The sequence below is a fragment of the Oncorhynchus keta genome, unplaced genomic scaffold, assembly GCF_023373465.1.
Source record: "Oncorhynchus keta strain PuntledgeMale-10-30-2019 unplaced genomic scaffold, Oket_V2 Un_contig_5276_pilon_pilon, whole genome shotgun sequence".
In the NCBI taxonomy this organism is placed as follows: domain Eukaryota; kingdom Metazoa; phylum Chordata; class Actinopteri; order Salmoniformes; family Salmonidae; genus Oncorhynchus; species Oncorhynchus keta.
Genome location: NW_026288209.1, coordinates 47,045 through 61,368, shown reverse-complemented (window position 1 = coordinate 61,368; position 14,324 = coordinate 47,045). Strand labels below are relative to the sequence as shown.

Here is a 14,324-nt window from a genome sequence, read left to right as displayed (position 1 = left end):
CCCACAGGACTAGAGGAAGAGGAGGGACACCATTACATATAACACCCCACAGGACTAGAGGAAGAGGAGGGACACCATTACATATAACACCTCACAGGACTAGAGGAAGAGGAGGGACACCATTACATATAACACCCCACAGGACTAGAGGAAGAGGAGGGACACCATTACATATAACACCCCACAGGACTAGAGGAAGAGGAGGTACACACCATTACATATAACACCCCACAGGACTAGAGGAAGAGGAGGTACACCATTACATATAACACCTCACAGGACTAGAGGAAGAGGAGGGACACCATTACATATAACACCCCACAGGACTAGAGGAAGAGGAGGGACACCATTACATATAACACCTCACAGGACTAGAGGAAGAGGAGGGACACCATTACATATAACACCCCACAGGACTAGAGGAAGAGGAGGGACACCATTACATATAACACCTCACAGGACTAGAGGAAGAGGAGGGACACCATTACATATAACACCCCACAGGACTAGAGGAAGAGGAGGGACACACCATTACATATAACACCTCACAGGACTAGAGGAAGAGGAGGGACACCATTACATATAACACCTCACAGGACTAGAGGAAGAGGAGGGACACCATTACATATAACACCCCACAGGACTAGAGGAAGAGGAGGGACACCATTACATATAACACCCCACAGGACTAGAGGAAGAGGAGGGACACACCATTACATATAACACCTCACAGGACTAGAGGAAGAGGAGGGACACACCATTACATATAACACCTCACAGGACTAGAGGAAGAGGAGGTAAACACCATTACATATAACACCACACAGGACTAGAGGAAGAGGAGGGACACCATTACATATAACACCCCACAGGACTAGAGGAAGAGGAGGGACACCATTACATATAACACCTCACAGGACTAGAGGAAGAGGAGGAACACCATTACATATAACACCCCACAGGACTAGAGGAAGAGGAGGGACACCATTACATATAACACCCCACAGGACTAGAGGAAGAGGAGGGACACCATTACATATAACACCCCACAGGACTAGAGGAAGAGGAGGTAAACACCATTACATATAACACCCCACAGGACTAGAGGAAGAGGAGGGACACCATTACATATAACACCCCACAGGACTAGAGGAAGAGGAGGTAAACACCATTACATATAACACCTCACAGGACTAGAGGAAGAGGAGGTAAACACCATTACATATAACACCCCACAGGACTAGAGGAAGAGGAGGGACACCATTACATATAACACCTCACAGGACTAGAGGAAGAGGAGGGACACCATTACATATAACACCCCACAGGACTAGAGGAAGAGGAGGGACACACCATTACATATAACACCCCACAGGACTAGAGGAAGAGGAGGTAAACACCATTACATATAACACCCCACAGGACTAGAGGAAGAGGAGGGACACCATTACATATAACACCCCACAGGACTAGAGGAAGAGGAGGTACACCATTACATATAACACCCCACAGGACTAGAGGAAGAGGAGGTACACACCATTACATATAACACCCCACAGGACTAGAGGAAGAGGAGGGACACCATTACATATAACACCCCACAGGACTAGAGGAAGAGGAGGGACACCATTACATATAACACCCCACAGGACTAGAGGAAGAGGAGGGACACCATTACATATAACACCCCACAGGACTAGAGGAAGAGGAGGGACACCATTACATATAACACCCCACAGGACTAGAGGAAGAGGAGGTAAACACCATTACATATAACACCCCACAGGACTAGAGGAAGAGGAGGGACACCATTACATATAACACCCCACAGGACTAGAGGAAGAGGAGGTACACCATTACATATAACACCCCACAGGACTAGAGGAAGAGGAGGGACACCATTACATATAACACCCCACAGGACTAGAGGAAGAGGAGGGACACCATTACATATAACACCCCACAGGACTAGAGGAAGAGGAGGTACACCATTACATATAACACCCCACAGGACTAGAGGAAGAGGAGGGACACCATTACATATAACACCCCACAGGACTAGAGGAAGAGGGACACCATTACATATAACACCTCACAGGACTAGAGGAAGAGGAGGGACACCATTACATATAACACCTCACAGGACTAGAGGAAGAGGAGGGACACCATTACATATAACACCCCACAGGACTAGAGGAAGAGGAGGGACACCATTACATATAACACCCCACAGGACTAGAGGAAGAGGAGGGACACCATTACATATAACACCCCACAGGACTAGAGGAAGAGGAGGGACACACCATTACATATAACACCTCACAGGACTAGAGGAAGAGGAGGGACACCATTACATATAACACCCCACAGGACTAGAGGAAGAGGAGGTACACCATTACATATAACACCTCACAGGACTAGAGGAAGAGGAGGTACACCATTACATATAACACCTCACAGGACTAGAGGAAGAGGAGGGACACCATTACATATAACACCCCACAGGACTAGAGGAAGAGGAGGGACACCATTACATATAACACCCCACAGGACTAGAGGAAGAGGAGGGACACCATTACATATAACACCCCACAGGACTAGAGGAAGAGGAGGTAAACACCATTACATATAACACCTCACAGGACTAGAGGAAGAGGAGGGACACCATTACATATAACACCCCACAGGACTAGAGGAAGAGGAGGACACCATTACATATAACACCCCACAGGACTAGAGGAAGAGGAGGGACACCATTACATATAACACCTCACAGGACTAGAGGAAGAGGAGGTACACCATTACATATAACACCCCACAGGACTAGAGGAAGAGGAGGTACACCATTACATATAACACCCCACAGGACTAGAGGAAGAGGAGGGACACCATTACATATAACACCTCACAGGACTAGAGGAAGAGGAGGGACACCATTACATATAACACCCCACAGGACTAGAGGAAGAGGAGGGACACCATTACATATAACACCCCACAGGACTAGAGGAAGAGGAGGTACACCATTACATATAACACCCCACAGGACTAGAGGAAGAGGAGGTAAACACCATTACATATAACACCCCACAGGACTAGAGGAAGAGGAGGTAAACACCATTACATATAACACCCCACAGGACTAGAGGAAGAGGAGGTACACCATTACATATAACACCTCACAGGACTAGAGGAAGAGGAGGTAAACACCATTACATATAACACCCCACAGGACTAGAGGAAGAGGAGGGACACCATTACATATAACACCTCACAGGACTAGAGGAAGAGGAGGGACACCATTACATATAACACCCCACAGGACTAGAGGAAGAGGAGGGACACCATTACATATAACACCCCACAGGACTAGAGGAAGAGGAGGTAAACACCATTACATATAACACCTCACAGGACTAGAGGAAGAGGAGGGACACCATTACATATAACACCCCACAGGACTAGAGGAAGAGGAGGTACACACCATTACATATAACACCCCACAGGACTAGAGGAAGAGGAGGGACACCATTACATATAACACCCCACAGGACTAGAGGAAGAGGAGGGACACCATTACATATAACACCCCACAGGACTAGAGGAAGAGGAGGTACACACCATTACATATAACACCCCACAGGACTAGAGGAAGAGGAGGGACACCATTACATATAACACCCCACAGGACTAGAGGAAGAGGAGGGACACCATTACATATAACACCCCACAGGACTAGAGGAAGAGGAGGTAAACACCATTACATATAACACCCCACAGGACTAGAGGAAGAGGAGGGACACCATTACATATAACACCCCACAGGACTAGAGGAAGAGGAGGTACACCATTACATATAACACCCCACAGGACTAGAGGAAGAGGAGGGACACCATTACATATAACACCCCACAGGACTAGAGGAAGAGGAGGGACACCATTACATATAACACCCCACAGGACTAGAGGAAGAGGAGGGACACCATTACATATAACACCCCACAGGACTAGAGGAAGAGGAGGGACACCATTACATATAACACCCCACAGGACTAGAGGAAGAGGAGGTACACCATTACATATAACACCTCACAGGACTAGAGGAAGAGGAGGGACACCATTACATATAACACCTCACAGGACTAGAGGAAGAGGAGGGACACCATTACATATAACACCCCACAGGACTAGAGGAAGAGGAGGGACACACCATTACATATAACACCCCACAGGACTAGAGGAAGAGGAGGGACACCATTACATATAACACCCCACAGGACTAGAGGAAGAGGAGGGACACCATTACATATAACACCCCACAGGACTAGAGGAAGAGGAGGGACACCATTACATATAACACCCCACAGGACTAGAGGAAGAGGGACACCATTACATATAACACCTCACAGGACTAGAGGAAGAGGAGGGACACCATTACATATAACACCTCACAGGACTAGAGGAAGAGGAGGTAAACACCATTACATATAACACCTCACAGGACTAGAGGAAGAGGAGGGACACACCATTACATATAACACCCCACAGGACTAGAGGAAGAGGAGGAACACCATTACATATAACACCCCACAGGACTAGAGGAAGAGGAGGAACACCATTACATATAACACCTCACAGGACTAGAGGAAGAGGAGGGACACCATTACATATAACACCCCACAGGACTAGAGGAAGAGGAGGGACACCATTACATATAACACCCCACAGGACTAGAGGAAGAGGAGGTAAACACCATTACATATAACACCCCACAGGACTAGAGGAAGAGGAGGGACACCATTACATATAACACCCCACAGGACTAGAGGAAGAGGAGGTACACCATTACATATAACACCCACAGGACTAGAGGAAGAGGAGGTACACCATTACATATAACACCCCACAGGACTAGAGGAAGAGGAGGGACACCATTACATATAACACCTCACAGGACTAGAGGAAGAGGAGGTACACCATTACATATAACACCTCACAGGACTAGACAAGAGGAACACCATTACATATAACACCTCACAGGACTTGAGGAAGAGGAGGGACACCATTACATATAACACCCCACAGGACTAGAGGAAGAGGAGGGACACCATTACATATAACACCCCACAGGACTAGAGGAAGAGGAGGTAAACACCATTACATATAACACCTCACAGGACTAGAGGAAGAGGAGGGACACCATTACATATAACACCCCACAGGACTAGAGGAAGAGGAGGTACACCATTACATATAACACCCCACAGGACTAGAGGAAGAGGAGGGACACCATTACATATAACACCTCACAGGACTAGAGGAAGAGGAGGTAAACACCATTACATATAACACCTCACAGGACTAGAGGAAGAGGAGGGACACCATTACATATAACACCCCACAGGACTAGAGGAAGAGGAGGTAAACACCATTACATATAACACCCCACAGGACTAGAGGAAGAGGAGGGACACCATTACATATAACACCTCACAGGACTAGAGGAAGAGGAGGTAAACACCATTACATATAACACCTCACAGGACTAGAGGAAGAGGAGGGACACCATTACATATAACACCTCACAGGACTAGAGGAAGAGGAGGGACACCATTACATATAACACCCCACAGGACTAGAGGAAGAGGAGGGACACACCATTACATATAACACCTCACAGGACTAGAGGAAGAGGAGGAACACCATTACATATAACACCCCACAGGACTAGAGGAAGAGGGACACCATTACATATAACACCCCACAGGACTAGAGGAAGAGGGACACCATTACATATAACACCTCACAGGACTAGAGGAAGAGGAGGAACACCATTACATATAACACCCCACAGGACTAGAGGAAGAGGAGGTAAACACCATTACATATAACACCCCACAGGACTAGAGGAAGAGGAGGTAAACACCATTACATATAACACCCCACAGGACTAGAGGAAGAGGAGGGACACACCATTACATATAACACCTCACAGGACTAGAGGAAGAGGAGGGACACCATTACATATAACACCCCACAGGACTAGAGGAAGAGGAGGGACACCATTACATATAACACCCCACAGGACTAGAGGAAGAGGAGGTACACCATTACATATAACACCCCACAGGACTAGAGGAAGAGGAGGGACACACCATTACATATAACACCCCACAGGACTAGAGGAAGAGGAGGTACACCATTACATATAACACCCCACAGGACTAGAGGAAGAGGAGGGACACCATTACATATAACACCCCACAGGACTAGAGGAAGAGGAGGTACACCATTACATATAACACCCCACAGGACTAGAGGAAGAGGAGGGACACCATTACATATAACACCCCACAGGACTAGAGGAAGAGTCAGGTTACTATACTCCACTCCTTAATGGTCAGGTTACTATACTCCACTCCTTAATGGTTACTATACTCCACTCCTTAATGGTTACTATACTACACTCCTTAATGGTTACTATACTCCACTCCTTAATGGTTACTATACTCCACTCCTTAATGGTTACTATACTCCACTCCTTAATGGTCAGGTTACTAATACTTACCACTCCACTCCTTAATGGTTACTATACTCCACTCCTTAATGGTTACTATACTCCACTCCTTAATGGTTACTATACTCCACTCCTTAATGGTTACTATACTCCACTCCTTAATGGTTACTATACTCCACTCCTTAATGGTTACTATACTCCACTCCTTAATGGTTACTATACTCCACTCCTTAATGGTTACTATACTCCACCCCCTTAATGGTTACTATAGGTACACTCCTTAATGGTTACTATACTCCACTCCTTAATGGTTACTATACTCCACTCCTTAATGGTTACTATACTCCACTCCTTAATGGTTACTATAATGGTTACTATACTCACTCCTTAATGGTTACTATACTCCACCCCTTAATGGTCACTATACGCCACTCCTTAATAGTTACTATACTCCACTCCTTAATGGTTACTATACTCCACTCCTTAATGGTTACTATACTCCACTCCTTAATGGTTACTATACTCCACTCCTTAATGGTTACTATACTCCACTCCTTAATGGTTACTATACTCCACTCCTTAATGGTTACTATACTCCACTCCTTAATGGTTACTATACTCCACCCCTTAATGGTTACTATACTCCACTCCTTAATGGTTACTATACTCCACTCCTTAATGGTTACTATACTCCACTCCTTAATGGTTACTATACTCCACTCCTTAATGGTTACTATACTCCACTCCTTAATGGTTACTATACTCCACTCCTTAATGGTTACTATACTCCACCCCTTAATGGTCACTATACTCCACCACTTAATGGTCACTATACTCCACTCCTTAATAGTTACTATACTACACTCCTTAATGGTTACTATACTACACTCCTTAATGGTCAGGTTACTATACTCCACTCCTTAATGGTTACTATACTCCACTCCTTAATGGTTACCATACTCCACTCCTTAATGGTTACTATACTCCACTCCTTAATGTTTACCATACTCCACTCCTTAATGGTTACTATACTCCACTCCTTAATGGTTACTATACTCCACTCCTTAATGGTTACTATACTCCACTCCTTAATGGTTACTATACTCCACTCCTTAATGGTTAGGTTACTATACTCCACTCCTTAATGGTTACTATACTACACTCCTTAATGGTTACTATACTACACTCCTTAATGGTTACTATACTACACTCCTTAATGGTTACTATACTCCACTCCTTAATGGTTACTACACTACACTCCTTAATGGTTACTATACTCCACTCCTTAATAGTTACTATACTCCACTCCTTAATAGTTACTATACTCCACTCCTTAATGGTCATGTTACCATACTTCACCCCTTAATGGTTACTATACTCCACTCCTTAATGGTCAGGTTACCATACTACACTCCTTAATGGTTACTATACTCCACTCCTTAATGGTTACTATACTCCACTCCTTAATGGTCATGTTACTATACTCCACCCCTTAATGGTTACTATACGCCACCCCTTAATGGTTACTATACTCCCCTCCTTAATGGGCAGGTTACTATACTCCACTCCTTAATACTTACCATACTCCACTCCTTAATGGTTACTATACTACACTCTTTAATGGTTACTATACTACACTCTTTAATCGTTACTATACTACACTCCTTAATGGTTACTATACTCCACTCCTTAATGGTTACTATACTACACTCTTTAATGGTTACTATACTACACTCCTTAATAGTTACTATACTACATTCCTTAATGGTTACTATACTCCACTCCTTAATGGTCTGGTTACCATACTCCACTCCTTAATGGTCAGGTTACTATACTCCCCTCCTTAATGGTCACTATACTCCACTCCTTAATGGTGAGGTTACTATACTCCACCCCTTAATGGTTACTATACTCCACTCCTTAATGGTTACTATACTACACTCTTTAATGGTTACTATACTACACTCCTTAATGGTTACTATACTCCACTCCTTAATAGTTACTATACTCCACTCCTTAATGGTCTGGTTACCATACTCCACTCCTTAATGGTCAGGTTACTATACTCCACCCCTTAATGGTTACTATACTCCACTCCTTAATGGTTACTATACTACACTCTTTAATGGTTACTATACTACACTCCTTAATGGTTACTATACTCCACTCCTTAATAGTTACTATACTCCACTCCTTAATGGTTACTATACTCCACTCCTTAATGGTCAGGTTGCTATACTCCACCCCTTAATGGTTACTATACTCCACTCCTTAATGGTTACTATACTCCACTCCTTAATGGTTACTATACTCCACTCCTTAATGGTCAGGTTGCTATACTCCACCCCTTAATGGTTACTATACTCCACTCCTTAATGGTTACTATACTCCACTCCTTAATGGTTACTATACTCCACTCCTTAATGGTTACTATACTCCACTCCTTAATAGTTACTATACTCCACTCCTTAATGGTTACTATACTCCACTCCTTAATGGTCAGGTTGCTATACTCCACCCCTTAATGGTTACTATACTCCACTCCTTAATGGTTACTATACTCCACTCCTCAATGGTTACTATACTCCACTCCTTAATGGTCAGGTTGCTATACTCCACCCCTTAATGGTTACTATACTCCACTCCTTAATGGTTACTATACTCCACTCCTTAATGGTCAGGTTACTATACTTCACTCCTTAATGGTTACTATACTCCACTCCTTAATAGTTACTATACTCCACTCCTTAATGGTTACTATACTCCCCTCCTTAATGGTCAGGTTACTATACTCCACTCCTTAATGGTCAGGTTACTATACTCCACTCCTTAATGGTTACTATACTCCACTCCTTAATAGTTACTATACTCCACTCCTTAATGGTTACTATACTCCACCCCTTAATGGTTACTATACTCCACTCCTTAATGGTTACTATACTCCACTCCTTAATGGTTACTATACTCCACTCCTTAATGGTTACTATACTCCACTCATTAATGGTTACTATAATTCACCCCTTAATGGTTACTATAATTCACCCCTTAATGGTTACTATACTCCACCCCTTAATGGTTACTATACTCCACCCCTTAATGGTTACTATACTCCACCCCTTAATGGTTACTATACTACACCCCTTAATGGTTACTATACTACACCCCTTAATGGTTACTATACTACACCCCTTAATGGTTACTATACTACACCCCTTAATGGTTACTATACTACACTCTTTAATGGTTACTATACTACACTCCTTAATGGTTACTATACTCCACTCCTTAATGGTCATGTTACAATACTCCACTCCAACTGACACCAGTTCAGGTCCTCATCACTGACTGACCATCAGAACAAATGAACCGGTCTCTCTTCTCGCCAGGACCACCCAAGGCCCAAGTATGAAACCGTCCTGCTCCAGAAGAGACAGATGATGAGGAACAAGGAGAAGAAGAACGAGAAAAAGAAGAAGAAGAAGATTGAGGTGGGGATATCTTGTACTCCCCCCAGGATTTAAACCCCTCAACTGGTGTTTGATCTGTTGCCAATGTACAAACACCAGGGGGACTGAGTAGAGATGGGGGTGCTACGGTATAGGACTGAGTGAGATGGGGGTGCTACGTAGAGGGGGACTGAGAGATGGGGGGGTGCTACGGTATAGAAAGCCCAGGGGGACTGAGTAGAGATGGGGGGTGCTACGGTATAGAAAGCCCAGGGGGACTGAGTAGAGATGGGGGGTGCTACAGTATAGAAAGCCCAGGGGGACTGAGTAGAGATGGGGGGTGCTACGGTATAGAAAGCCCAGGGGGACTGCTACGGTATAGAAAGCCCAGGGGGACTGAGTAGAGATGGGGGGGGTGCTACGGTATAGAAAGCCCAGGGGGACTGAGTAGAGATGGGGGGTGCTACGGTATAGAAAGCCCAGGGGGACTGTGTTGGCTGGAGGGATATGGTTGGAGGGTGGGAAGGCGTGTGTGTTGGCTGGAGGGATATGGTTGGAGGGTGGGAAGGCGTGTGTGTTGGCTGGAGGGATATGGTTGGAGGGTGGGAAGGCGTGTGTGTTGGCTGGAGGGATATGGTTGGAGGGTGGGAAGGCGTGTGTGTTGGCTGGAGGGATATGGTTGGAGGGTGGGAAGGCGTGTGTGTTGGCTGGAGGGATATGGTTGGAGGGTGGGAAGGCGTGTGTGTTGGCTGGAGGGATATGGTTAGAGGGTGGGAAGGTGTGTGTGTTGGCTGGAGGGATATGGTTGGAGGGTGGGAAGGTGTGTGTGTTGGCTGTTTGTGTCCTGTGTTCAGCCATGCTCTGTGTTGCAGCCTGTGCAGCGGGAGGAGGACGTGGCGGCAGGGAAAGACAGGTGGAGACAGAAGTTACTGTCTGCTGTGAACACGGGGACATCGGTAACACTCCTCTTCTTCGCCTGCTCCTCTTCTTCGCCTGCTCCTCTTCTTCGCCTGCTCCTCTTCTTCGCCTGCTCCTCTTCTCCTCTGCCTGCTTCTCTTCCTCCTCCTTCTGCTCCTCCTTCTCCTCATCCTCTCCCCTCCTCCTCTTGCTTCTAAACAGGCAGACTCTCAGGAACTTTCTATTTGAGCAGCAGTTAGGTTAGCGAGCGTCTGTGTGGCCGAGGAGCTGCTGTGTGGCCCGAGGAGCTGCTGTGTGGCCCGAGGAGCTGCTGTGTGGCCCGAGGTGCGGCTGTGTGGCCCGAGGAGCTGCTGTGTGGCCCGAGGAGCTGCTGTGTGGCCCGAGGAGCGGCTGTGTGGCCCGAGGAGCGGCTGTGTGGCCCGAGGAGCGGCTGTGTGGCCCGAGGAGCGGCTGTGTGGCCCGAGGAGCGGCTGTGTGGCCCGAGGAGCGGCTGTGTGGCCCGAGGAGCGGCTGTGTGGCCGCTCTCTATATAGCCTGGAGAGGATGGCAGCCGTCTTTTATTGGCTCTTAACCAACCGTGCTATTTTGTTTTGTTTTTTTCTCATTATTTGTCACTTATTTTGTACATAATGTTGCTGCTACAGTCTCTTATGCCCGAAAAGAGCTTCTGGACATCAGATCAGCGATTACTCAACTCAAATAATTTCTCTTGAATGAGTCGGACGGGAAGGATATACTCCAAACACCCGAACAGACCCTCATCCCTTATAGGTTATACACTCTATAGGCAGGACAGAACAGCAGCCTCTGGTAAGACACGGGGCGGAGGTCTATGTTATACACTCTATAGGCAGGATAGAACAGCAGCCTCTGGTAAGACACGGGGCGGAGGTCTAAGTTATACACTCTACAGGTAGGATAGAACAGCAGCCTCTGGTAAGACACGGGGCGGGGGTCTATGTTATACACTCTATAGGCAGGGGGGGGGCTCTGCCTCTGAATCAGAGAGGTGTGGGGGGCTCTGCCTCTGAATCAGAGAGGTGGGGGGCTCTGCCTCTGAATCAGAGAGGTGTGGGGGGCTCTGCCTCTGAATCAGAGAGGTGTGGGGGGCTCTGCCTCTGAATCAGAGAGGTGTGGGGGGCTCTGCCTCTGAATCAGAGAGGTGTGTGGGGCTCTGCCTCTGAATCAGAGAGGTGTGTGGGGCTCTGCCATAATCGACATCCTGGACGAACAGTGGATTAACTGTGTTGTTCAGGGAAAGAATGACAGATTTTTATCTTGTCAGCTCGGGGATTCGATCCAGCAACTTTTCGGTTAATGGCCCAACGCACCTACCCGCCAGGCCACCTCCCACTATGCCCAAGAGGTGCATCGATGATGTCCTTCCTGCAGTTACATCCCCGAACCAGAAGCCATTGATTACAGGCAACATTCGCACTGAGCTAAAGGTTAGAGCTGCAGCTTTCAAGGAGCGGGACTCTAACCCGGAAGCTTATAAGAAATCCCGCTACGCCCTCCGACAAACCATCAAACAGGCAAAGCGTCAATACAGTACTAAGATCAAATCGTCCTACACCAGCTCTGATGCTCATCAGATGTGGCAGTGCTTGCCAGACGGATTACCAGGATGTATACTCTGAGCATGTGCTGTCCAACTGGCAAGTGTCTTCACTGACATTTTCAACCTCACCCTGTCTGATTCTGTAATCCCAACATGTTTCAAGCAGACCACCATCGTCCCTGTGCCCAAGAACCTGCCTAAATGACTACTGACCCGTAGCACACACGTCTGTAGCCATGAAATGCTTTGAAAGGCTGGTCGTGGCTCACATCAACACCATTTTCCCAGAACCCCTTGGTCCTCAGATCCTCAAAAGGTTCTAAAGCTGCACCAGAGAGAATCCTGATGGGTTGCATCACTGCCTGGTACGGCAACTGCTTGGCCTCCGACCGCAAGGCACTACATAGGGTAGTGTGTACGGCCCAGTAGATCACAGTGGCCAAGCTTCTTGTCATCCAGGACCTCTATACCAGGCGGTGTCAGAGGAAGGCCCTAAAAATTGTGAAAGACTTAGTCATAGACTGTTCTCTCTGCTACCACACAGCAAGCTTTACCGAAGTGCAAAGTCTCGGTCCAAGAGGCTTCTAAACAGCTTCTACCCCCAAGCCTGAACAGCTAATCAAATGGCTACCCAGGCTATTTGCATTGCCGCCTCCTCTTCTACGCTGCTGCTACTCTGTTATTATCTATTTATAGTCACTTTAACTACATGTACATATTACCTCAATTACCTCGACTAACCGGTGCTCCCGCACACCGGTACCCCCTGTATATAGTCTCCACATTGACTCTGTACCGGTACCCCCTGTATATAGCCTCCACATTGACTCTGTACCGGTACCCCCTGTATATAGCCTCCACATTGACTCTGTACCGGTACCCCCTGTATGTAGCCTCCACATTGACTCTGTACCGGTACCCCCTGGTACCTCCCCCCCCTGTATATAGCCTCCATATTGACTCTGTACCGGTACCCCTGTATATAGCCTCCACATTGACTCTGTACTGGTACCCCTGTATATAGCCTCCACATTGACTCTGTACCGGTACCCCCTGTATGTAGCCTCCACATTGACTCTGTACCGGTACCCCCTGTATATAGCCTCCACATTGACTCTGTACCGGTACCCCCTGTATGTAGCCTCCACATTGACTCTGTACCGGTACCCCCTGTATATAGCCTCCACATTGACTCTGTACCGGTACCCCCTGTATATAGCCTCCACATTGACTCTGTACTGGTACCCCTGTATATAGCCTCCACATTGACTCTGTACCGGTACCCCCTGTATGTAGCCTCCACATTGACTCTGTACCTGTACCCCCCTGTATATAGCCTCCTCTGTACACCCCCTGACTCTTGACTCTGTACCGGTACCCCCTGTATATAGCCTCCACATTGACTCTGTACCGGTACCCCCTGTATATAGCCTCCACATTGACTCTGTACCGGTACCCCTGTATATAGCCTCCACATTGACTCTGTACCCCTGGTACCCCCTGTATATAGCCTCCCCTCTGTATACCCCCTGTAGCCTCCACATTGACTCTGTACCGGTACCCCCTGTATATAGCCTCCACATTGACTCTGTACCGGTACCCCTGTATGTAGCCTCCACATTGACTCTGTACTCGGTACCCCCCCTGTATGTAGCCTCCACATTGACTCTGTACCGGTACCCCCTGTATATAGCCTCCACATTGACTCTGTACCGGTACCCCCTGTATGTAGCCTCCACATTGACTCTGTACCGGTACCCCCTGTATATAGCCTCCACATTGACTCTGTACCCCTGTACCTCCACCTGTATGTAGCCTCCACATTGACTCTGTACCGGTACCACCTGTATATAGCCTCCACATTGACTCTGTACCGGTACCC

At 46.9% G+C, this 14,324-nt stretch overlaps 1 protein-coding gene and 2 long non-coding RNA genes across 5 annotated transcripts in view; 2 read left to right on the top strand and 1 right to left on the bottom strand.

Annotated features, from left to right (window-relative positions):
- LOC127925203 (anoctamin-1-like) overlaps positions 1–14,324 on the top strand; it is a gene marked incomplete at both ends in the record, with an annotated part of 103,149 nt that overhangs the window by 46,034 nt on the left and 42,791 nt on the right. The window contains 2 exons of the mRNA XM_052510090.1: positions 9,904–10,005; positions 10,836–10,919. Coding sequence (XP_052366050.1) covers positions 9,904–10,005; positions 10,836–10,919 — 186 coding nt within the window. The remainder of the gene's footprint in view (positions 1–9,903; positions 10,006–10,835; positions 10,920–14,324) is intronic.
- Positions 892–4,790, top strand: LOC127925202 (uncharacterized). 2 transcript variants are annotated; one of them, XR_008120048.1, is made up of 3 exons: positions 892–1,208; positions 3,064–3,157; positions 3,751–4,790. It is a non-coding gene; the product is annotated as an uncharacterized LOC127925202 (long non-coding RNA). The 2 variants fall into 2 exon arrangements; XR_008120049.1 differs by having other exon boundaries at positions 3,203–3,795.
- Positions 5,071–6,327, bottom strand: LOC127925201 (uncharacterized). 2 transcript variants are annotated; one of them, XR_008120046.1, is made up of 3 exons: positions 6,124–6,327; positions 5,848–5,988; positions 5,071–5,536 (listed from the first exon to the last, which is right to left on the bottom strand). It is a non-coding gene; the product is annotated as an uncharacterized LOC127925201 (long non-coding RNA). The 2 variants fall into 2 exon arrangements; XR_008120047.1 differs by having other exon boundaries at positions 5,071–5,352.